The 25,515-nt window shown below is 43.2% G+C and overlaps 1 protein-coding gene and 1 long non-coding RNA gene across 5 annotated transcripts in view; one reads left to right on the top strand and one right to left on the bottom strand.

Moving 5' to 3' along the window:
• Nucleotides 1–9,712, bottom strand: part of LOC107500585 — a 247,818-nt gene extending 238,106 nt beyond the window's left edge. Inside the window, exon 1 of the long non-coding RNA XR_004950060.1 lies at nt 9,574–9,712. This is a non-coding gene — a long non-coding RNA (uncharacterized LOC107500585). The remainder of the gene's footprint in view (nt 1–9,573) is intronic.
• Nucleotides 9,713–11,616: 1,904 nt separating this feature from the next.
• The window catches only part of NR4A3 (nuclear receptor subfamily 4 group A member 3), a 39,248-nt gene continuing 25,349 nt past the window's right edge, over nt 11,617–25,515 (top strand). Inside the window, exons 1-6 of one of the 4 annotated variants that reach the window (XM_016162619.2) lie at nt 12,576–15,219; nt 15,443–15,616; nt 16,494–16,565; nt 17,839–18,812; nt 22,396–22,525; nt 23,001–23,173. In XM_016162619.2, coding sequence (XP_016018105.2) covers nt 14,910–15,219; nt 15,443–15,616; nt 16,494–16,565; nt 17,839–18,812; nt 22,396–22,525; nt 23,001–23,173 — 1,833 coding nt within the window. In that variant the 5' untranslated portion in view covers nt 12,576–14,909. Of the gene's footprint in view, nt 12,170–12,575; nt 15,220–15,442; nt 18,813–22,395; nt 22,526–23,000; nt 23,174–25,515 lie in introns of those variants that run through there. The other 3 variants (XM_016162622.2, XM_016162620.2, XM_016162621.2) reach the window with 3 other exon arrangements.

Raw genomic sequence — 25,515 nt, 5'->3', positions numbered from 1 at the left:
ACATCCCATCATATCATCATAAACTTATTTATCAAATATAACATTTTATAACTTTCTTGTTCAATCTACTATTTAAAAAAAAAAACTATAATGCAACATTGTAGTACAAGAATGATAAATAGGCTTGTATTCCACAGCAACTCCAATGGATACCTAGAACTCCAATTCGAAAGATCAGAAGCTGAGTTTGGATCCAATGAGAAATAGTGCCATGACTGATTAGTGATGTCTACCATGGACTTGGGTTTGGGCACAACACATGGCATATATGTGCCAACACTGATTTAGAGAAAATCTCTTTAAATAATTTCCCTCTAACAATAACAAATTTCTCTGCTGCAAAGTCTTCTTGTTTTCATTTTATTTGAGGACCCAATCTAACCCTTCCCCTCACTTTATTCTCATCTAATTTATACACATATACATATAATATACATCAAGCATGAACTCCAAAAATTATTTTATATATAATGGAAGAGTTCCACAGGAATTCTGGAACTGGGCCCCTTTTCATAGAGAGACTTGGTGGAATGGCTTCATTTACAAACTGTCTTCCTTAAAGGAAGCAGGGGTGTCTTCGGGGCCCCGTCTGCATGTGGACCTAGGCAAGACTGACAGAAGGAAAAAGAGAATAAAAATCTACTCCCAATTAAGGTAGAAGGCCCACTGCTGCAAGACAAAAAGGCTGAAAGGAACCAAAACCTAATCCTGGTCAAAGGTGATTAATCAATAACTGGAGAATGCTTAAAAATGACAGATTCCAAATAGTATGCAGAGTTTATATCTATAAAATGTATTTGAAAAGACACTGAAGACAACAGTGGTTATTCCTGAGTGAGTTAATTTATAGCTTATTTTTTCTTTTGTCCTTCTATTTCTTATCGGCATTTTTCTGAGTGTCCTGTTCTGCACATGCACTGCCTTTTTAATGAGGAGAAAAAAACAATAAAGGAAACATGTTTTTATCTTATCACTTGATATTTTGGTTGTTCCAACTAACCTCTTACGCCTTGTAGTTAAGATCAAGCTTGTTCAAATATCCTCCCATTGTTAGGTAACTAGGTTTGTTTTAACTTTTGGTATTACAAGAAAAAAAAAAAAAAGATGCTCTTGTAGCTGCAAATTAATTTGAAATATAAAAGAAAAATTCCTAGGAAATGAAACAAAAGTGCTTGTTTTAGGAGGGTTTCACATTTTACATTGTTCATATTACAATACAGTCACATACAGCATAAAGACATTTCGGTGAATGCCAGACTTCATATACGATGGTAGTCCCATAAAGTTATAAGGAAGCTGAAAAATTCCTATCCGTTTAGTAATATCCTAGCTGTCATATCATTGAGTTAAATCGGAAGCATTTAATCTCCCCATAATACATTAAAATTACCACTACTCAAAAACTGGTAACTTAGGAAATTCATTTTTTTACCAAATAATTGTTTTAATCAATTTGTCTAGTTGACCAGTTTGCTTTTAGCTAAATTGTATTTGGCCAAAAGAACTATAAATCGAATTGGTATTGGACATAGACTATACTACCAGCATCAGGGGAAAGTCTGAAGGCAGAGATAAGAAATACGATCTGCTAAAAAGGTTCAATAAAGAACAGGCAAGATGCCCTAGACAAGTTTGACAGAGAAAGATCACCTGGAGCAATGGTTCAAAGTGGAAGAAAGTCTTTTATCAAGGAGCTGTAAAACTAGCCCAAGTAACTTCAAAAGTGTTAGTAAGGAAATCAAGTAAATTCAGTTTCATCTGCTTGGACATTTCCCACTAGATAGAACAATGCTAGGGCTTTCCCTAGGTTCCCTGGATGAAAAACTTTAATCTTTTGGGAATTCAAATTAAGGATGCATGTTCCCAAATCATTCACCCACAATCACTTTCCCAAGTAAATAAGGCTCTCCGGAGTGGCCACTGCATGATGGGGAATCCAAATGATTTTTCTGGCATATTATGGTTCCCACTGCAAATTACAAAAGGCAATATCCCATATTGCCAGAAGCAGCAAACATGCAGGTTATATGCATTTACACAGAGGGAAGCAATCTGAATTGGACTGCCTCAGGAGTAAAGGAACCAGGGAGTAGACTTCGGCTTCTACAATAGCTGGTTAGTATGGCTAGAGTCAGAAGACATCTTTGGTTTGAACAATCTTCTAAGGAGGCTGATCACAGTCAGGATTTCTTTTTTGCCAGTTATTGCTCAATGGAAAATCCTGAAGAACTCGAAGCAGCCTCTATTCATTCAAATATTAACTGTCTGCCAGCTGTTGGTATTGCTGAGGAAAGCAGGGAAGTAGCACAGTGAAAGACATATCTGCCATTAGAGAAGGTGTTCTACAGGAAAGAAAACAGAAAACTGTATTTATATTCAGCCACAGCAAAGTAGGGATTTAAAAAGGGTAAATAAACAGTCTTGTTCTCGGTAAGAAGCAAAACAATGTAGAGATGAACTATTCACTAATGTTGGGGCAACTAGTAGCCATTTGACAAAAAAAAATAAAGTTGGACCTATTCCTCACACCGACACAACAAGAAAAATGGGTCAAAAATTTAAAGATAAAATAGAAACCATAAAATTTGTAGAAGACAATACAGAAATCTCTTTTATAACCTTGTAGTGGGGCAAGCTTTTCTAACTATAACATAAAATCCAGAAGTCCTAAAAGAGAAGACTGACAAATTCAACTACATTTAAAAAAAGATATCTACAGAGCAAAAACACCATAAGCAAAGATGAACAACAAATAACAAACTGGGGGCAGGGGGTGGAGGGAAGTAAGCTGCAACTCATATTACAAAGAGCCAGTCTCCAAAATATAAACTTGGCCACATGGTTATTTTTAAATGACCCCATCCCTCCAAAATAGGCAAATGTGAGACACACTTCACAAAAATGAAATACAAATAGCTCTTAAACATGAAAAAATATATTCAAACTCATTCATAAGAGAAATAGAAATTAAAGCTACACTAATCTATCAGATTAGAAAAACACCCAAAAGTTCAATAACACATTTTGTTGGTGAGAATATGGGTAATTGGGTACTCTCAACCATTTCTGGTGGGGTATAAACTGTACAACCTCTATGGAAAGCAATTTGTTTGTACTTATAAAACTACCATGACAAGATAATACTCTTTGGTCAGCAATTTCACTTTTAGGAATTTACCCTACAAACATGCATGAAACAATCTATGTAAACAAAAGTATTTATTGCAGCATTGTTTGTAATACCAGGAGATTGAATTTTTCCCAAAAGTCCATCAATGTGGGACTGGTTAAATAATGGTATAGCCACACGATGATGTGGAAGAGATCTCCAAGATATATTGATAAAATGAAATATATCTTAAATATTTTCCCATTATGTAATGAACTCCAAGATACACTGTTAAATGAAAAAGTAGAATAATAAATATAAGCTTCCATTTGTATAAAAAAGGAAAGGAAAAGAGAATTTGTATATGCATTTAAAAACTCTGGAAGGATGGGATCTGAGTAGATGGAGGGCAAAGGTGGAAGGGAAACTTTTCATTGCTAAACATTTTGTTTGAATTATGTAAATGCATTACTTTTCACAAGTTAAATCTTGAAATATTTAATAGATTAAATGTTTAGCAGATAAAACTCAAGTTCCTAGATAATACTGTACACTTGAGCCCTTCAGTCTGTTAGTGATAAATAGTAGACAAATGACTGTACCTGGAAGCTTTGACTAGTAGCATTCAGACCTGGAAAGCAAAGTCAGGGTTCGAGTTGGATGACTAAATGAAGAGCTCATTGATGAACAGGTTGTATATGCCCAGGGCAGAGACAGCAAAGAAAAGAGGGAAGAACACAAGCTTGTGAAGGGTCATAGCAAAAGTAGCACATCAAAATTAAAAGATAAGCCAGAGATTAATCCTTGGGGATACGAGGGGTCAAAAAGTGGTATAATTCCTTAGGATACCTGAAGTGGTTCACAGTTCAAACACAGATGTCACAGAGTGGTATAACTCAGGGATACTGCCCTCAGTATGGGCAACTGGAAGACTAGCTACAACAGTGAGACAGTGAGATGTAGCAACAGCAGGACAACAATGTACGAAAGGCCTTCTATGCTCCTCTCTTATGCCTAACCCCTGAGTAAAACTCACTCAGAAAAGTTAATAAGGTCACGAGGCTGGTTAAGATAAAGAAAATCGAATATTTTTAATAAAGCTTCTTGAAAACTGCTTTCATTCATTCATCAAATGTTTTAGAGAACCTACTCTGTGCCAAGAACTGCTCTAAGTGCTCAATAAATTCATCTCCCAAAATAAATATGGCCAAGGTAATTTAAATAAAAAGACATTCATTTTAAAAGATTTTAAGATTAAAAAAAAGTACTCTCAAAAAAATTTTTGAAATATGAAAGTCACTAAAAAGTCAATTGACAACTATAAAGTGCTACAAAACTAGTTAATCAATATCAAATGTTACTCAATTTATTGTACTGTTTTTTAAAAGTGAAAATAGTGATTTACATGTGACTTTAAAATGTTTTCAGAAATTAAAATAAGGTAGTTTACTTCAATTTTACTAAATTTAAATAGCATAAATATTTAAATATGGCTTTCTGTTCTCTCCACTACAACTGATAAAACAGGAAAACATAACTGGAAAAGGGAACTAATTCAGAACAGATGTTAGGGAGGAATTTTTCCAATAGTGGACTATAAACATGCAGAATAAATACTGGAAAATGTATTATGGTAAATAAAAAAAAAAATCCAAATCAGTCACTAATACATGATCTAAGCAGGAAACGACATACCTAAATATGTAGAAATGGCATTTAAAAAATAGCTCTAACTTAATGGACAAACCATGTTTTTACTATCCAAACTTAAATAATACACCAATCAGCAATGTATTAAAATTAGGGTATTTTCCAAAGCCTATACACTTCTTTTATTTATCCATAAAGATGTACCCAACTGCAAACCTAACAAGTTTGCAAACAAAACTTATTATATTCTTTCTGCTTGCTTTGATAATATTTTTTCAACTTAATACCTACATGGTACTTTCCTTTTGACCTGCCTTCTTGATTTCACTTTCTCCACCTACTCACACTCTAAAAAAATATATATGAAGATTTGCAAACCCACTACCACTTGTCCTTCTCTAGGAAAAAAGCAGGAAGGACAGTTCTGCCTTAGCTGCGACATTTAAAAAGAAATGGCTTATGCCTAGCATGCAGTGAAGATCAGAAAAAAACTGAAACAAACAACAGAATCTATTCCAATGAAAGTTTATTAATTTGTATGAAGTCAATTTGTGACTCATCCATATTCAAATGATTGCACAAAAGCAAATTTCAAAGCTAAATATAAAATGACTTTTGGACTATCCTGGTTTCTGCTAGTTACTACTTTATGGACAGGCAAAGGCTGTGGTGCTAGCAGTACATTAACTCTTTCAGGCCACCAAGACACTACTCATGACTACAATTAATTATCACACAAGTCAAAGCTGTTTAATATATTACTACTATAAGTACATGTTATATACATGAGTTAGTGAGCCTCCTGGCTATAACAATCAGGGAGTGACAAAACAGGCCACAGTTGACTCATGACTCACAATATTTAACTAACCTAAAGAAGCATTCAACTTTACAACCTGCAAAATTCTTAAAGATCATATAGTGAGCCCAACACTATCACTTAACAGATGATGATACTAAGGCCCTCCAAAAAATTAATTAACTTACCCAAGGCTGGGCAGCTTCATTGCAGCAAAGCCAGATCTAGGCCTCTGAGAAGCAATCTAGCAGTCTCTGTGAAACACAGCATCCCACTCTTGGAGAATATGATGAAAGAACTAAACTTGTACATGTGAGACATCATTTTTTATTTTTTTCAGAGTTAGGTGATGGGAAAGGGTTGTGCAATTATATGCAGAAAGAGATATTTACTTCATCCATCAACTCTAACTAAATGCAGATCTTATTTCACAGGCATAAATAACACCCTGAATTGATTTCTCACACATGAGTAATAACTTTTCTCCCCCAAATCATTGTGGTCTTCCAAAATGTACCAGAGACTGAGGAAAACATAAGAAATAAAATATCTTCTTAACCAGAATGCAAGCCTGTCCTTTTATTTAATAATGAATAAAAAAATATTTAATGAGATGTTAAAATATTATTAGCACTTATACTAATAAGTAATCTTTCCATCTTGGGTTTCCAATCTTTTCCAAAATTTCCTATAACATAGAATGTCTTTCCTAATCTATTATATTACTTTTTCTTTGTTAAATTTTAATATTTTAAGTCACATGGCCCTCTAAAACTCCTGACAAATCATAATTCCAAAATCTCTTTGCCTAGTTTACCTCTGCGTGTATGTATATGTATGTGTGTGTGTGTGTGTGTGTATATATGTGTGTATATATATGTATATACACACACACACAGTCATTCAAATCTCTTTAAATACATTTTGGAAAAAGTAAGAAGTTCAAGAATTTTTTTTTTTTTTATTTAACTGGTTATACACAGATGCCATGTGTATGATCTTCTAAACCTTAAAAAATTTTTCCTAAAGAAGCTGGTGTTAACATTTCCTAGCCTATAGCATCCAGTTCATCACTAAGAAGCAGCAGCCTAACAGAAAGTACAAATAGAGGGGGAAAATACAGTAGAACAAGTGTCAAATCAAATGTCTATCAGGAAAAAATAATCATAGCAAATCTTCCTACGAAGATATAACACATACAAACCAAAATGCAATTTCCTGGTATCACCATGCAGCTGTCTGGGCTTGTGGCAGGCCCCTTGACAAGGTATGTTCAATCAGTAATATCAAAAGTTCAGATAAAGAAAACTAACATATGATCTCATATACATTTATTCGTGCCAAGGATATCCTAATCCATACAAGTTGTTACTTATACCATGGCCATTCTCAAGTCACATTCAAATATAAATGGGAAAATATTTTGTGGGTATTTACTATCTACGATAAATTTAGGTACCACGGAAATCTCAGAGATGTGTGAGGTATACTTCTGAAGCTTACAGTGTGATGGGGGAATAAACAATGGCCACAAGAGCACAAAAAGAAGGCAGTAAAATAATAACTTCGTGAAAAATTAGAGCACAATCTGAGTTCCTCCCTCAAGCTAGTTTTAGAGGTAAGGGTAAGATTTCAATAAGCAGAGAAGAAGGGAATGCCATAAAAAAGGAAAACTATGAACAAATGTGGGACCAGTAAGGATACAAGTTTGAATAGGGCTGGGAAACCCTACAGAAATTAAAGAGGCCAGGATGTGGAAGATCTGAGGCTTTACTGTAGAGACAATGTCCAGTGCTGAAGATTTCTGAACCCAAGAGCAACATAACGAAAGCTGTATTTTAGGAAGATCAATCTGGCAATGATAAAACTGATAAGGGAGAGCATGCAGGTAAGTCAGATAGAAAACTACAATAGCCCCACAATGCTGAGCCCAGCACACTTAAGTGAATAAGTTAACAATGGCTCAAGTTACTAAGTTTTATACATATATCTTACAGTATAGAACTTCATTGATTCTAGAAAACTTGGACTCATTCTTAATTTTTTTTCATTTTCCTTCCTATATTCACCTTAATTAACAACTTCTGGCTTGGAATTTTTATTTACCTTTCCTCACCCAATCTTTATATCAGTAAGTCTCATCGTCATCTTTACATAATAGCAAGTTATACTTTCATTGCTTCATCAGAAGAGTATTTAAAGCAACTGTTTTAAGTCCCAATTTGTTAAAGCAATTGCTTTGTATCATACAAAATAAATTTCCCCAAATTTTCAAATTTTATTTTCCAAGAGAAAGAGCACTTTATTTCTTGTAGACAGACTATACCTACAAAACCAAACCAAAATAAAAGTTAATTATCCAGTGAAGTTCTAATAATTACTTCGTAGGAAGAGTTTTAACAGATTAGCTGCCCTAAGTATCAAAAAAGCAACCGCTTTCTTCACTGTTTGTATAAACTAGGAAATAAACATGAATGTCCCTCTTCTAGAAAAAGGACCAAATCAGGTAAATTTTCAGAATTTCATAGATTAAGGTAGTCTTATTCTACTTTATTTCCTAAAAGATTTAATTATAAAGTATTAACTTTAATTTAATAAAAAATAGTCATCGAAAAGGTAATTTAGATTACTGAGCCTTACAGAATATTATGCATGATTTCTAGTAAATCAGACTTTTGAAAAGGTATAGAATAGATATTATTCTGAAAAAGAAAAGAGAAGGAAGAATCCATTCTGTTTGAGGTCACCTAAAGAATTGCATGTTTAGGAACCTAGGATTAAGCAAAGAATGGTGTCCCAGTTTGTGAGAGAGCCTTGTCTCTGCTTCCATGAGTTTCCATTTGTGTGCTAAAATGTTGCCACTTATCAGAGACCACTGGAACCTCTCCAACAGCCAGTCAGTCCAGCCTCTTACCCAGAAGAGCACCAAGCCAGCTGATTGGTTCAGGGCAATAAGACAACAGCCCTCAGCCTAATAGCCATCAAGGAACAAAGATTGGTGACTGATATTCAGGAAGGGAAGGAGGTAAAGAAGGAATGAGGGGAGGGAAGCACAGAAATGACCAACATAGACGTCCAGAAAGATACACCTACGCAGAGAGGAATGCTTTACCTGAAGATATTCAGCAAAATATGGATTTTTTTTAAATTCAAGGTAAACAAAGATACAGGCTTAAAAACTGTCACTGAGGGAGCACAATGCATAAGAACAAATTTGGTTAGCAGCTTTATAACTACCTTGAGTGGACAAGGACCTTTTATACATACTAACATTTAGAAAACGTAACTTATTAAATAAATTCATTGAAAGATGTCCTGTTTCCTAAAAATTGTACCTAATTTTAGGGCTTCTACTTTAGTGATTCCAATTCTGCATGAGATTTCAAATTGAACGAGGAATGGGTGGAGTGCAGAACACATGAAATTTTTACAGCATGGAAATAAAAGTATTTTTAAACCTTCTTGGGGGTGAAGAGTTAGGCAAGAAGTAATACGTGGAAACTGTCAAGTGCTTCTCTACACACCCACCCACCAGATACCATCGCAGCCGGCTAAGGGAGTCTCCCTCTTCTTGCCTGACAGCTTCACTTTCTTTGAGGTCTGGAACTGGTGATCACATTGGCCCGTCATGGTATTTTCAGTTAACAAAGCAGTTACTCAACAGGGGAAAAAGCCACAAAGCAGCAGAGCAGCTGCTGCTGCACCCGTGATGCAAGTGCAGGATGAGCCCCGGGCCGCCACCGCCGCCTCGGCTCCTCCGTGACGTCCGGGAGGGGTATCCCCGGCTCTCAGGAAGTGGTGGCCGCGAGCGACTCCGCCCCCACGCGACTCGGGGCTGGCCAGGCCGCTGGGTGGTAGGGCTGCCAGGCCCGCCGCGGGCGGGGAACGCCGTCCGTCACACTCGCGCGCCCCGCTCCCCCGCCCGCCCCACCCCTCGTGGCGGACCCCGCGCCGCGCCCTGCCCTCCCCGTCACAGCCCGCGCCGCCCTCTCTCCCACATCTCACACCCACTCACCCCGACCCCCAGCGCCGAGCCCGGCCCAGCGTCGCCGGTCACCAGACGGGGTCGAACAGAGTCCAAGATGGCGACTCCACCCCCGCCCCCTCCGCACTGCCGGCGGGGTCTGGGCGCCCCCTCACGCGGCGCGCACGCTCCCGAGGCCCGGCTAAAAATAGCCAGGCCCAACTATATTTGGTGCGGCCGGATCCCCGCGCGGCCGCGCGCACCGCGCCCCACCCCGCCCCGCCCCGCCCGGCGAGCCCCGCCCCGCCCCGCCCCACTCCGCCCCTCGCTGCGCTGAATGGAGAAGGGGCGGGGGTGACCGAGGGAGAACCTACTCCGCTATCTGCAGCGCGCGCCGGCGGCGGGGCCGGGCCAACCGCCGAATTTAGTAACATCGCCTGCGTCAATCACGCGCCTCGCGTGCGTCAGCGCCGCGCGGCTCCAGGTCCTGCTCCCCCCACCTCCCAGGCTTTGAATGGATACAATGCAGCAGCGCCCTCCTTCCTTCTGAGACTGGATTGGAACCCAGGGCAGTGCAAAGGCTCGAATCTTGTCCGCTGGGTCAACTTTCGGAGCATCCTCCCACGGTCTCCCCGACACCACCCTGTCTCAAGTGGAAGTGGCGAAGAAATATACCCGTGTCATATATGTAATATTAATTTTGTTTTCAAGTTTCTGGTGCTAGCTAGAACCTTCTTCGATTGTGAAACGTGTGTTGTGGACAACAGGATCCTTCCACAACGCCCCCCTCACACAAAGATTGTGACAAGTCAAAGAAATAAAATGTCACATCTGATTCAAGCGGATACGTGAGGACCATGTCTGTCTGCATTGTTTCACTCATATTTTCTCCTCAAAATTTCATTTCTTTAAAAGACGTTGCTTTCACTCAGATGCAGCCTTTGGAGCTAGAAGCCTTTGGCTCTGATAGCATTTTGGTTTTGTTTTCAGAAAGAATTTCACTCTTAAATTCATCATTTCCAGGAAGAAATTGCTCTCCCTCACACAGTCGCCCAGGCTTTCAGTACACCATTTAATGGCAAATGAGTCCCAGGAGACCAGAGCAAAGCCCTTGGGAAGGGACTAATAAATACTGTTAATTGATTTCTAAATGTTTAATATGGGAGATGGCGGGGAGGAGGGTATGTCAACAACTATCAAAAAGTGAAAGTGCTAGCTGAGAGTTCCATTTCTGACGCGGGAGCCGAAGAGGGGTTGCGGGGGGTGGGGCAGGGGGACTTGCAACAGTTAGACCCGCTCAGCTGATCAACACGTGTGTGTTTTACACGCATTTAGTTTGTGCTGCAGCGCGCACGCGGATGATGGATGTGCATTTAGTTGGGTTATAATGGGTCCAGTTAGGAAACTTACGCCTTAAATATAAAGAAATAAAACCTTATCTTCTCTGAGCCATCTGCATCCCTGTGCGAAACATGCACCCAGCAAATGATGGGAGGATAGGGATTATAATGTCTAGGCGCAGAGGGCCCGAGAGACGTAAACAGCTTTAAAACTGGCGGAAAGTGCAGTTGCACCTCAGGGAGTCTTTGGGTCTGTGCCAGACTCCTACACCGGCTGCCAGGTCACTAGGAGAAGCTGGCGGGCTGAGCCTTCCCTTTCGGAAGAGCTGTCCTCTCCCTTACCCCCTTGCCCTGGCTCCCTGCCTCGGGGCAGCCTCGGAGTCCAGCCAGCAGCACTCCTCCAACTCTACTCCACCCGAGCCTGACAGCTGGGCGGTCCCGCCTGACCCGCCGGCGGGCCGCTTCTCTCTCTTGCAGACCCCTACCGGGGCGAGTAGCGCCACTGCAAAGGACTTGCCAGCGCGGGTCCGAAAGGCCCGCGGGCTGGGGCTGGCTGAGCCGAGTAGTTTCCATTGTGCGGCCGGGCGAATGGTCGGGAAACGCGCGCGCGCACATGCACACACACCCTCCCTCGCACACGCGGAACCGGCTGGGCCAGGGGAGGGAGGAGGAGGGTGACGTAGCGTCCCATGGCGTCACATTGACGTCTCGCATTCCAGGCACTCTATGGAGAGGCCGCTAGGGCTCCTGTGGCATAAATGACGTGCCGAGAGAGCGAGCGAACGCGCAGCCGGGAGAGCGGAGTCTCCTGCCTCCCGCCCCCTACCCCTCCAGCTCCTGCTCCTCCTCCGCTCCCTACACACAGACAAGCTCACACCCGCTCCCTCACTCGCACACACAGACACGCGCGCACACACGCTCCACACACACACTCCACTCTCTCCCGCGCGCTCACACCCCTCTCGCCCTGCGCCCTCGCGGGTGCAGCGCCGCGCGGCAGCCGGACTTCCCTCCCGGGCTCACTTTGCAACGCTGACAGCGCCGGCGGTGGCCGTAGAGGTGGGAACAGCGGCGGCATCCTTCCCCGTGGTCGCGCTCAGAGCCAGGACGCCTGCGGAACCCCTCGGCGGCGCTCTCCCATGAGTCAGGATCACAGCATCCCCTGCCAGCCGCTCATCGCTTCTGGGAGCCGCTGGGCTTGTGCACCGCAGCCTTTCCAGGACAGCAGCTGTGACTACCCCTCAGTGCAGATTTCGGGGCAGCTCTCTAGAAACTCGCTCTAAAGACGGAACCGCCACAGCACTCAAGTACGTATGAGATTCACCCAGTTAATTGGGGGACTTGCTAAAAAGTTGGCGTACTGGTAAGCGTCGCTCCTGAAATTGACAACTTTGAGTGTGGGGTTTTACCCCCTCACCTCCTCGTTGCGGCTTTGCTGGAGGAGCGGCTGGTGGGTTCCAATGTGAAACTTTTCCCCTGTACCAGGCCAGCGGGGATATCTGGAGCTGGTGGAATTCCTACTCCCCCCCCCGCCCCCCCGCGCCACCGAAGAGGCGAAAAGCCTTTAACAAAGAGGAGGACCGGGATTTGTGCAGTAGCAGCTCTTGCAATGTAATTCAGGGTATTTCGGCTCTAGTTGTCATGGTAATGATGCTCTCGGCGGCGGCGGCGGCGGCGGCGGCGGCGGCAGCGGCGGCGGCAGCGGCAGGGAGTTGCAGCTCTGTTGATGAACGGCAGTAATTTTCCTGCCTTTTAACTAGGATTAAAACTAAGGGCTCCAATGGGTCCAAGTTAATACACTTAATAGTGACTCCGAGCTGGTTGACTAGGGAAGAAGCTTGGGAGGGAAGGGGCCTGGGCAGCAGTAGCTGGAGTTTGCAAAGACGCTCGGAGGATCTCAGGAAAGAGGGCGTAATTGTAAGAATGTGACTTATTGTATTGAAATGAGCCTGGGACTCTACTAGACACGTTTGCCCGGCGTCGCCGACTTGCCCGTTTACACTTTTCCCTTCAGGAGTAATCGGGTGTAATTGAGGACTCGCGAGCCCTAACACGCGTGGGGACGATGTCCCTCTCCTCCTGATTTGGCTCGTGTGGGAAAAGCATGTTATACTCTCAAATGACAGAACTCGCGCGTTTAGAGAAGTTACTTGGAGTGTTATACTCTTAATAAAAACGAAAGTTCTCGGTGGTGAGAGCAGAACAGTGGTGCCAGCGCAGCCTGTAGAGATTGACTTTCAAAGACACTTCTCGAACCTGTTGGAAGCTTGGGGCAGTCGTGAGGGAGAAAGCGTTTGTTTGTCCTTTGATTCCAAAGAACATTCTTGAAGATTGCCTTTTATTTATGCCTCCGGATACTCCAGAGGAAAGGGCAACAAGGAGTTTGGTAATCAGAAATCTTGGGCTGTTATCCCAGAGCCTTTGAGGTGCCTGGAAAGACGTACGGGGCGCCTGTTCAGTCATTTCATCACTAATTCATTCCTGAATCTTTTTTTCCCACGATGAAGAAATGTTTTATGGAACTAAGTTAGGGAAAGCAAAAGCTGCCCAACGCCGTTACTGGGCACAATGAATGAAGTTAGAGTTTATTTGAGTCAATCTTAGCTGAACGAGACGCTCTAATGTGAATATCAAAGACTCCTTAGGCCACAACAGTCTCCACAACCTCGCCCTCTCCCCGCACCCACCCACCACCTTCCCTGGGACCGTGCGCTCTCAGGAATTCTCCCTGCGGTTTGTCTCCTCTCCCTCGGTCTTTCTGAGAATCTATCTTTCCCTTTCTGTTGGTCTCTCCTCGCTCCTTCTGCCCCCGCCCAACCTCCGCCCCCGCTCCCCAGGGTTGGAAACTCCGCGGAGGAGCCCAGGTCACAATGGTGCGTTTCACGGTTTCTTCCACGCGCTTCACCACCGGGAGGGGAACACGGGGGTGTTCCTTTCGTCTGCCCACGAAAAAGAAAGGGGTTTTGACAGAGGTAGTTATTTCTTCCTAATTTACAACGCCAAGGCTCCGTGCTCCTGGCCCCAGCGGCCGCGAGCGGGAGCAGCGGAACGTGTTTCCAGGCGCGGAGGCTTTGCCTAGGTAACCGGCCAGTTTTGGGGGTGGGGGCGGCGGAGATAGCCCAGGGGCGCTCGGCTCAGCTGTAGGAAACGTGTGCCACTCTTTCACGAACGCTGGTGCTCGAGGGAAGTCCCTTCCTTGAAAAGACGCGACCCTCGCCCACCGGAGTCAGCAGCGGATCCTCGGAGAAAGGCTCTGCTTGAAAGGCCGGGGATAAGGGCGGGCATGCGGGCACCTTCTGGAGGAGGTGGGAGATTGCTGGAGACCCCCATTGAAGATTCGGGGGCGGGGGTTGAGTGGTAAGGGAAGCGCCTGCTTCAGCGTGGGAAGATCCGTCGGTACCTGGGCTAGAGCTCACGCAAGCTTTCGCTAGGATCAGCTGGGACTGGGACTGGGACTAGGGGTGGCAAGGGTATCCCCCATTTCCTGGCCATTGAGGGCCTCCCCGACCTGAAGGCTCCAAGTCCCTCTCTCTTCCTTCAGGGAAGCCTAGGACGCAGGAGCTGCGGGAAACAAAACTTACACGGCTATCGCGACCCGCGCATCCCCGAGGATTTTGGGGTTTTATTTATTTCGGCTCCACGTTCCCACCCCTGGAGCTGTGACTGGGTCCGGGCGAAGGGGGCGCTATAGGCCGGAGTTTGGGACACTGGGATCCTTCCTCTAGGCCTGCGGGGCTGCGCTTTCAGCTATAAAGTTTCTCTGAAGCGTTATGCGGAGACGCTCGCCCTGGATCCGCGCTGGCACCCTCGGGAATGTGCCCCCTCCGAGCCTCCGGATGGCCCTGTGCCTCGAAGTCGCCCACCCTAGAGGATACCGCCCACTAGGTGCAGCAGGCCTTCCTCCGCCCTCCCTACCAGCCGCGATCCCCATCCGCCCTGTCTCCTTGCTTACAGAGGGGACCTATTTCCACTGTGCCCTTTTGTTTGCTTGACCCCTGGCCCCCGAAACTCCCGGCTAGTAGAAGCGAAGCTCCATTAGCATTTAGAATGAAAAGCGCAGACTTTCTTAATTCCTCAGGGCATTCATGCATTCGTTCTGGACCTTGTGCATTTCCTATGCAATGTGTTAAATTTGTGTTTGAGGGATGGGGGCGGGTGGGATTGGAAAATGACTATTTTCCGCTCGTGCACACTCACAGACCTCCGAATTCGGGCGGAACTCTTTCCTCAAGTGTTTTCCTTTCTTCGGTTTTCCTGACTTCGAGAGCTCGGAACCAATTGTGGGGGCAGAGGGATCAATTTCTGAGCGACGTCAGGCTGCGCGTTTTTAGCTTCCTTTGGGTGCCACAAAACGACGGTGAGCGCGGTGGGTGCGGACATTTACTCGATCTCCCCCAAGGTGCTGTGATGCTTCTCGCCCCCGGACTCTGGTCATCTTAAGCATTGCTTTCTTACCCTTATTCTTTGTAATTAACGTAGCATTTCTAGAGGCCCCCAGCAACTCCGAATACGCCCAGCCCAGGCCGCGGTGACCAGCCCGGTTTTACTATGACCTCTGTCCTCTTTCCGCGTACCCACAGAGCCCACTGCGGAAGAGTGCAGCCCGGCAAGCCCTTGCCCTAAGACTGGACCCTCCGCGGAGCCGGGCAGCACCGCCGCCGCTTCGACTAACCGGACGTCTCTGCCTCCTCCACTCTCAGCCTCTGCTGGAGAGACTCACAGCCCCACCATTCAGCGCGCAAGATATCCTCCAGGTAGGTCTGAAGGTACTACGCCTTATTCCTCCCTGGCTGGGAGAGGTAGGTGGAGAGCCACACAACCAGCAGGCACACTGGTGGACTTGTCCAGCGCCAGGGCAGTGACTGCTGGCCGAGCATTTCACAGCACAGGTGGCTTCCTTGCACGAAGCTCCTCAGGATCCCACACCCTGTTGCTACCGAGTGGAGCAGCCAGATTAAATTAAGCGTTGCGGTTTCTCAAAAATGTTCTTCTTAAGAAAAATGCATGGGTTAGGATCTTTTAATACATTTTAATGTCTTCATTTTTGCTCTTGTTTTATATCCAATTTATGGATTTAAGAGTTATGGGATCACTTAGAGCAATGCAGAGCATTTTTGTTTGTATAAAACCCAAATCATTTGGGTACAGAAGTGTGGATTATTGAAGCTCAAAGGAAAGAGAAAAGGCATTTGACCTGAAAACCACGAAGTGAATTTGGGTCAATAAAAGAAAGGATTGCAGGCTTGCCTTGTAATACCTCTTTATACATTTGTTAAAGGAATACCAAGTGCCAGGCCTGTGAAGGCACCAAAGATATGTGGATAAATAGACCACAGTCCCCGCAAGCTCACCAGCTAGCTGGAAACCTCAGGAAGACATAAGAGCAATAGGTAGGGATTGGCAAGGAGAAATGACAGAAAAGACTAATGGAGAAATCCTAGTGGTCTGAATGAAGGAAAATAGATATAACATCAAACAATTTCTTTCTTTTAAATGATTAGCCTTTCATTTCACCCCAACAACTGGACAGCAGGATAAGTAATCCTTTAACTTCAAATTAGTGTTTTTAAGGCCCTGCTTGGAAAATAAAGGCTTGAACTGGCCTCTCCTCATCACTGCTTCTTCCAACAGGCCCTCATCAACTTTTTTCAAGTCAAGATTTCATCCTATATACGCATGACTCAATCAGATTTGGAAATGTGGGTAAGAGAAAGATGTCAAAGGAAATGTGAAATACTCACTTTTCTATTAGTCACACCTTTTATACTATAGACTCCAAATATAGATAAGCACCTGGTTTTCCTTTGGTTCAGAAAAACCAACCACCAGAAATTGCCCATTTTACCATTTATATTTAGCAATAAAGAAAGGGAAATAATTAGATAAATCATCAACTAGATCCAATAATTTTCAGGGCCTCTCATCCAGCTCATCCTCTCTGAACAATAATAGTAAGCACTCTGGATATCAGTTGCTTTGGGGGCTCAACGTAGTTAAACTGGCAGAGAAACTAAACCTATTAGAAACTGCTTTCTTTTCTAGAGGTACTTATTCTGCTGAAATAAAGTATGTAAACCAATTCACCTATTATGATAGCTGTAAACTATTATAAAACAGGCATTGATGCATTTTATTAGTCAGAATTGGGGAGAAAAAATATATACATATTTATGTATACATATACCATATATGGCAGAGAGCATATTTGGTGGGAGTTTTGTTGCAGATGCTGATCTTTTTCTTTGCAGATGGTACAAACTCCCCCGAGTCCATTTCCTGGGCCTATGTTCCCACCTCACCACCTAGCTGGCTGAAGTCATCAACAGGGGTCCAGTTTGTGTAGGCTGATAGCCCTGTCTTGAGGAGTGGGGAGGAGGTGGGAGAAAGCAACCACAACGTGTGTGGGTAGCCTTGGTTGGCACCTATAAAATGTTAGAATGTCACTGTTTTCCTTGGGCATTAAGTCCCATGTAGGACCTTGTTTTTTGTTTTTTGTTTTTTTTTAACTCAGGTTTATAAATAAAGGTATGTGACTTGGTGAGGGTGGGGAGTGCGTACCAGTAGCCTCTTCCTCAAAGAATAAACCAACAGGGCATTCACTGGCTTTCTTTGGGTCCTCCCAACTAGTGGCCAACTCACTCTGATTAATTTATAGCACTCAAAACCACTTTTAAAAACTCTATGAGAGAAAACCAAATTTCTAAGATCTGGTGGAGGATAGGGCAAGGGAAGAAAGGTGGGCGCAGAGATCCCAAGGAGGCCCAGTTTTGGCATCCTGAGGCCCCTTTGACAGTCTGTCAGGGAAGAAAGGAAGGAGGGAAGAAAGCATGAGGCTTTAAATCTATGTTACCAGAAGGAGGAAAGGATGTCACTTTCTCTCTATTTCCCAGATTAAAGAGCAAAGAAGCCAATGCTACCTATTAGCTAGAAAAAGAGTGGTGACATGCTTCTGAGACCCTTTTCCCTGTCCCTGCAGATATGCCCTGTGTGCAAGCCCAGTATAGCCCTTCGCCTCCAGGTTCCAGTTATGCAGCGCAGACTTACGGCTCAGAATACACCGCGGAGATCATGAACCCCGACTACGCCAAGCTAACCATGGACCTTGGTACCACCGAGATAACAGCCACAGCCACCACATCCCTGCCCAGCTTCAGTACCTTCATGGAGGGCTACTCCAGCAATTATGAACTCAAGCCCTCCTGCCTGTACCAAATGCAGCCCTCTGGACCACGACCCTTGATCAAAGTGGAGGAGGGCCGCGCGCACGGATACCACCATCACCCCCACCATCACTCGCACCACCACTCCCACCACCACCACCATCACCAGCAACAGCAGCAGCAGCCATCCATTCCGCCCCCCTCCGGCCCGGAGGACGAGGTGCTCCCCAGCACCTCCATGTACTTCAAGCAGTCTCCGCCGTCCACCCCCACCACGCCGGGTTTCCCCCCTCAGCCGGGGGCGCTGTGGGATGACTCACTGTCCTCGGCGCAGGGCTGCATCGCGCCAGGCCCGCTGCTCGACCCGCCAATGAAGGCCGTGCCCAGTGTGCCCGGCGCGCGCTTCCCGCTCTTTCACTTCAAGCCCTCACCACCAGACCCGCCAGCGCCCAGCCCGGCCAGCGGCCACCACCTCAGCTACGACCCGACGGCCGCCTCCGCGCTCGGCCTGCCACTGGGAGCTGCCTCCGCGGGCAGCCAGACCACCGCGCTCGAGGGCCATCCGTACGGGCTGCCGCTGGCCAAGAGGGCGGCCGTGCTCGCCTTCCCACCGCTCAGCCTCACAGCCTCCACCTCCGCGTCCAGCCTGCTGGGCGAGAGCCGCAGCCTGCCGTCTCCGCCTAACAGGAGCTCGTCGTCGGGCGAGGGCACGTGCGCCGTGTGCGGGGACAACGCCGCCTGCCAGCACTACGGCGTGCGCACCTGCGAGGGCTGCAAGGGCTTCTTCAAGGTAAGCACACGCCTCCTCCTGGCGTCCCCTCCCTCCGCAGACAGCCTCTTCAGCCACTCGCTGAAGTGAGCTTCTAAGTGGGTCCTTCCTGGTTTGAGAGGTATAATTTTCTCAGGGTGGATTAACTTGAAGTCCTTTGCAGGAGGCCCCACATGGACTTGAGGGGGCTGTGAACTTCCTCATTTGGCATTATCTTAACTATCATTTTTCTGGAGGGAGCTTTCAGCAGATTCTCAAAAGTGCATTCCTTGTCCGTCTATCCTGAGGGGATAGGGTCGGTGTGCCGGGCCCTGGACATTTGTATCTCATTTAATCCTCATAGTAAGAGCTGGGACTCTAGAATCAGACCTGAGATTGAACTCTGGTCACTCTGTAGTTATTTTTATTAAGTGTCTTGAAAGTAGATCTTAATTATCCTTATTCCAAAAATGAGGAATTGGAAACTTGGAGAGGTTATTCAGCCACACAGGACACACAGTCAGAGAGTGAGATGCCTGCTCATGTTTGCATGACCCCAAAGTACACACCATCTTCACAGTTCTGCAGCTGCAGAATAGACAGGGGCAACAGGCTTGATGTAATTTGGGGCAGCTGCTTCCATAGAAGATAGAATCTGGAGTCTCACCAATCCACTCTACCTCTGTGCCACACACCAGGTGTGGACGTTGTTCATTATCTCAAAGACTCAAAGGAGAATTTTACAGTGGGAGAGTCTTTAGCCTCTCCCATATTTTACCCATGAGGAGGCTGAAGCTTAGAGAGGGTAAAACCTTGTATAGCCTGTGAAAAGTGATTTGTCAGCATGTGGGACAGTTGCAGCTGGTTTCTCCTGACTCTTAAGTTGAGTGTTCTTTACACCACTCAGAGGGAAGAGGCCTCGTTTTCTTCCTGTACTGTTTTTGCTATTGACTCCCAGATGTCTTTAGACACTTAATTCTGTGCCACCCTCCCCAAACCCCACTCCCTGACCACTATCTCAGGCATTCGCAAACCCACAAATATTCTACCATAATAATCACTCCCTAGCCTCCAGTGGGAGGCAAGGTAGAGAGGGGAAGCTGGATGCTGATTGGGTAACTAGGATTTGGGAGGCCAATAGGATGTATCTTGGGGCAGGCTGGAATTGGAATCAGAACACTAAAATAGGAGTCCTTGATCTGTCACCTATCAATTGTATGACATTAGGCATGACACTTAATTCTAGGCCTCAGTTTCCCTATCAGGTGAATAAAATTCAGAGGACTGTGAGTATTAAATGAAGTAAAACATTTATAAATAAACACTTTATAATCTTTAAAGGGCCATAAAACAACTGTTCATTATAAGTGAAAACTACAAATTATTTGTAAAAAAATACACATTTGTGGATTGATTCACACCAACAAGCAACAAGTTATTTTTTGATCTTGGGATAGGAATCATGTGATTAATTAAATTCTGCAGAAAAAAATGAGAAAATGATTGTGGAAAGACTTTGCAATATGTTATGTGCCATACAGAAGGCATGTAGGATTATGATGTTTTAAATGTAGAATCCTCCGGTTAGCCATTTTCTTTTGTATTAACTACTCAAGCGTTACCAGCGTTACTGTCAAGGAACTGCATTCCTTTCACAGATTTGATTTTTATATGATTTCATTGGAAATACTGAAGGGCAGTGAAAGGAACAGCCACAAAAGAAAGAGAAAAGAAAGAAAAACAAGAGAAGTACAAGTAACTTCAAATATAATCATCCCTGAATAATTAAGAGTTGACCAAAATACTGGAGTGGTAATGCATTCCTAGTCTAGAAATGTCAATTAAGTGTTCCCCAACAGAGTTCCTTTTCTACAGCAATCCCTTGAAAACAAATCTATACTTGAAAGGGCGGGAGGGTAGGATGAGGAAGAACCACCCCACAGATCTGTTAATTAAGGGAACGGGAGCAGGTTTTACCCAGTAGCTTTCTACCATTAAATTGAATTCTTTAAAAATGTGACATGAAATGCAGTTAATGATGGAATTCAGTGATTGAACTGTAACGATCTCTCCCTGTCCTCCCAGTTGTGCAGGCACACACAACTGTGGGAAAGGTTTCAGGTTATTGGGAAAATGTATACCTGAAGCAAAATGCCACCAGCACTCAAATTGGCATATGGCCTTGAGGATGATAGCAAGAAATGGAGTTTTAGAAATGACTGCATATTTGATGAAAGAGAGCTTCATCCAGGAAATGCAAGTTTCCTACCCTTACAGACTACTGAGAATGTACATGGTAGAAACTCAAACGCATGCTTGTGTTTTGGAATTTTTCATGTTAAACTAAAATCACCTAGTAAAGCAGGAAAAATGTATCTGGCTTTGTTAGATTTTTAAAGCTTTATATAAGCAGTTTAGAAATGATCTCCTAAAATGAAATTCAAGGTGGTAGGGTGAAAACTGATAAAAAGGGGCTGAGGATTGCAGAAAGTAAAGATTGAAAATAAATCTCAAATTTTGGGCACAAGATAGATCACCAACCCCAAATTACCTGGATTTCTTTTTTTTTTAGGCTTACCAAATAAATTCCAACTTTCTGCTCTATTTGGAGTTGTATAGATTCAGGTAATTTCTGAATGGTTTCACACTAAGTGGTAAATACACATCCGTTTGCATAACAGTTTTCAGTTATTAAAAAATCAAGCCTCCCTTACATTTGGACCATAAAATTATGCTTAATTATTTTCACGTGTCATTTTAAAGTTATATGTGATTCTGAAGAATGCAACACTATTTTATATCCAAATTCAAGTCATGATGTATCTTTTCCAATAGGGCTATTTTGATGACTATGTCGATAGTCATTTATGAAATAATCTGTTAATGGGAATTTTCATTGACAATATATGGCTTTCACATTCCTTTCTTTCTTTCATTCGTTTTTGGTTTCGGTTTTGGTTTTTCTTTTTTTCTTTCTTGGGTGTGATAGTGGTTTTTAGTACCAATGTTAAGATTTTGCTTTTAAAAATCAAACTGGCTGGTTTATCATACGTATTCTTTTAAAGATAAACTACACAGGTTGATTAAGTGATTGTTTTGCATTAAAACATTATTTCCTATATCTTTGAACTAGACAAATCCTGATTTTTGCTTTTCATGATTTCATCTCTATTGGGGAACAAAGCCAGTTACTGTGATGTTTGACTTCCAAAAGTGATAGCCAACAAAGTACATCCAAGATAATTTTGATTTTATTTTAATAAGGTCAGCAATAATCAGGGGAGTGGAGCAAGTAGAAAATTGTTCCCAAAGGGATATTAAAAGTGGAGATAATCTAATCCTCCAAGGTATGATATGTTGACCTGGTAATTTCAGATATGATTTTATCATTCAGACTTGGACGTCTCCTGAGACTTGCTTCAGAATAATCTGAGATGATTTTCATTGTCAGCAGCTAACACTAATAAAATTGTTTTTCCTGCAGGCTAGCGTGTTAGGAAATTAAATTTATCTAATTATACGAATTGCACTGTCGCTTTTCACATTGTAATTAAAATACATCTTGTCAGGTCCTACCTCTTTCCAGAAACTATTAGTTGACTATCTCTGTATTGTATTTTCTCAGAGAACGGTGCAGAAAAATGCAAAATATGTTTGCCTGGCAAATAAAAACTGCCCCGTAGACAAGAGACGTCGAAACCGATGTCAGTACTGTCGATTTCAGAAGTGTCTGAGTGTTGGAATGGTTAAAGAAGGTATGAATATAATGCTTTTTATCCAGCTTGCTTGTACATATTCTTAGATATCACTGGAAAAAAATGTTAATGTTTATGTTAGGATGGTGAATTTTTCTAGTTTCTCTTTCCTTCAAACATTTTATTTTTATGATGTATATTTACATTTCAAAATAGCTGAGGACTACTTATTCTAATTTCTTAAAATCAATAGAGAGCTTGTGTACATACATTTTTATTCTATTTAAGAAGGAGACTTTTAGGGCTAATTCATTACCAAATGTAAGTGTGGGGTGACTTTTATGCTGCTTGTTTCAACTTTCATTAAATCATTGTGTGACTATTATTCCAAACTTATTGCCACTTTTAAATAATTGGTCTCATTAATGGTTGCTCAGCTGTAAAATGTTTTGATTCTTTTTCATGATTTATGGCTGTTCATGAAAATCTTTGAAGACATTTTTTTTTTCTCTTTCTCTTTCTCTCTCGGCATCAGTTGTCCGTACAGATAGTCTGAAGGGAAGGAGAGGTCGGCTGCCTTCCAAACCAAAGAGCCCATTACAGCAAGAACCTTCTCAGCCCTCTCCACCTTCTCCTCCGATCTGTATGATGAATGCCCTTGTCCGAGCTTTAACAGACTCAACGCCCAGAGATCTCGATTATTCCAGAGTAAGTTTTATGATGTTCTGCTTTTGAATGAATGATCAGGGTCTCTACTTATTACTATTAACAAGTGTTAATTGAATGACTTTGTGCCTGCCACTGTGCTGAACAGTTTTCCTACCTTTTTTTATCTTTCTCACTTCATTTAGCAATTTCAGTGCATCCATTGCACCAAATAATTTTTGCCTTGTTGAATCTCTAAATGCCTTAACAAATGACCCTGACAGTGCTGCACCTGTCATACCCATTGTTGTAGGATTCCTGGTGGTCGTGCCAATGAAAATCTGCACAGGTGAATTACGATTTATAGATTTCTTTCTTGGTTTAGACAAAGTGACTACTGGTTTTTTCATGTTGTGATCAAACTAGGTGGGTGAGCTTTAAGTTATCCTTAAGCAGTTTACCCAATCACATTGGCATTGATTGGCCTGTTGCTTATTCAGAGGGATTAGACCATTGATACAGAGGAGTGAGCTCTGGCCTTGACATCAGGAGGTGTCAAGAGGGCTGGGATGGAGCGCCACCTGTGCTGCCCCCTATGTGTGTCACCTGGCCCCCATTCTTGGCTTTCTCATCCCTACGGTGGAGATGATTACAATATTTAACCTTAGAGAGATGTTTTGAACATCAGTCGCACAGGAATGGTGGTTGAGAAAACATTTGAAAACCATAAATGATTATCATTGTTGTTATTTAAGTCAACCAAAATATATCAACATTTTTATTTCATATGGGATATAGTACAATATCATCAGTTTGAATTCTGCAAATTGCCAGAAATTTGGATAACACGGGGAAGAACCATGAGAAGAGATTTTCTGAGCAAATGTATAAACATTACTTTAAGTCAGTTTTTAAAAAGACTTAGAAAAGCAAACTTCTAGTGAGACAGAGTCTTGCCGAAGATGGAAAGGAAAACAAAAAGATTACAATTATTGGGCAATTTCTACTTGCTAGACATTGTAGTATGTCGTCTCATTTAACCATTTAAGGAACCATGAAGTGTATGGATAGTTACCCCACATTCTAAGACAAAAAAAAAAAAATACTTAGAAACACAGTTTGCAGAGAGATACCAGTCTAGAGATCCCCAGTTGGTTGATCTGGCATGACACCTACAACCAGATTGCCCTCCCTAGGCCAAATTAGTATTTTAAACTTCGCGTGGAACGGCTGGCAAAGAGTATGAGTGTGTCTGTTATGTGTCCTCCTTTTAGGCTGCAATGTTGACAGAAATGAAGGGTTGATTGGTACACCTGCTATGATCCTCCCTCCCTCCTCTCTACCCTCATTATAGTCTGTGAAGCCTCTCTGCATCTGATCACGAGACTTCATAAAAGAAGCATGGTAGATCCTTAACACCAAAGGTTGAGGACTCTTATTCTGATTACAAGTAGCTTCTCTCGATTAAAGTCAAGTCTCAAATAATAGTCTAACAGAATAATGCAATGGTTAAGAGCTTTGGAACCATGCAGACCCTAGATTAAAATCTCAACACCATTATTTAGTAATTAGGTGATCTTGAGCAACTGGTTAAACCTTTTAATGCCTCAATTTCCTCACTTGTGTTGTATAATAATAATAATACATCATCATCATCATCATCATCATCATAATATCTACTTCCTGGGGTTTGTGAAGATTAAATAAGATGATACTTGTCAAAACTTTAGCACAGTGCTCTCCCTATATGTTATCTCCTTGATCAAACCTTCTTATTTTACCATTTGTTGAATGTTATAATGAGTGTGAACGCTTCACATGTTAGGTATCATGTGGTAATACCATTAAGGTAAGTGTTATGATCTCTGTTTCACAGATGAGGAAATTATAACTGAGACAGGCTGAAGGACTGACTTACTCAAGGTCACATAGCTAATATGTATCAGAGATAGAATTAGAAGCCAAGTATATTGGACTCGGAAATGCTCCTAAATATCAAGCTTTAGTAGGTGCTGGAAAAGCACTTGGAAAGAAAGACTTCTCCTCCCTGAAGCTACTTTGGCCTCCCCTCATGCAATGTTTCTGAATAAATGAAGCTTTTCTACACTGCCTATGCTGAGGCTACAACACACAATCTGTCATTGTTCCAGGGCATTCGAAATCAGTATTGACGGTCAATCCAGAGAATTTAGGCCCACAAAGTGATATTTTAGCCCCAAATTATTCAATTATTGGTCTCTATAGTCTAATCAACTATTCAGTGGCAAACCCTCCCCAGCACTTTGAGTTGTCCCAGCTGGGAACCGTCTTCACACTGAAAAATCAATCCAGCATGTTTGTTTGCCTCTGCACATCCAGTGTGTTAGACCAGAGTCATCATCCTCATCAACAAACATTTATCCAAT

The sequence above is a fragment of the Rousettus aegyptiacus genome, unplaced genomic scaffold (genome assembly GCF_014176215.1).
Source record: "Rousettus aegyptiacus isolate mRouAeg1 unplaced genomic scaffold, mRouAeg1.p scaffold_m13_p_3, whole genome shotgun sequence".
Classification (NCBI taxonomy): domain Eukaryota; kingdom Metazoa; phylum Chordata; class Mammalia; order Chiroptera; family Pteropodidae; genus Rousettus; species Rousettus aegyptiacus.
The sequence above is the reverse complement of the archived record's forward strand: the minus strand, read 5'-3'. Positions and strand labels throughout refer to the sequence as shown.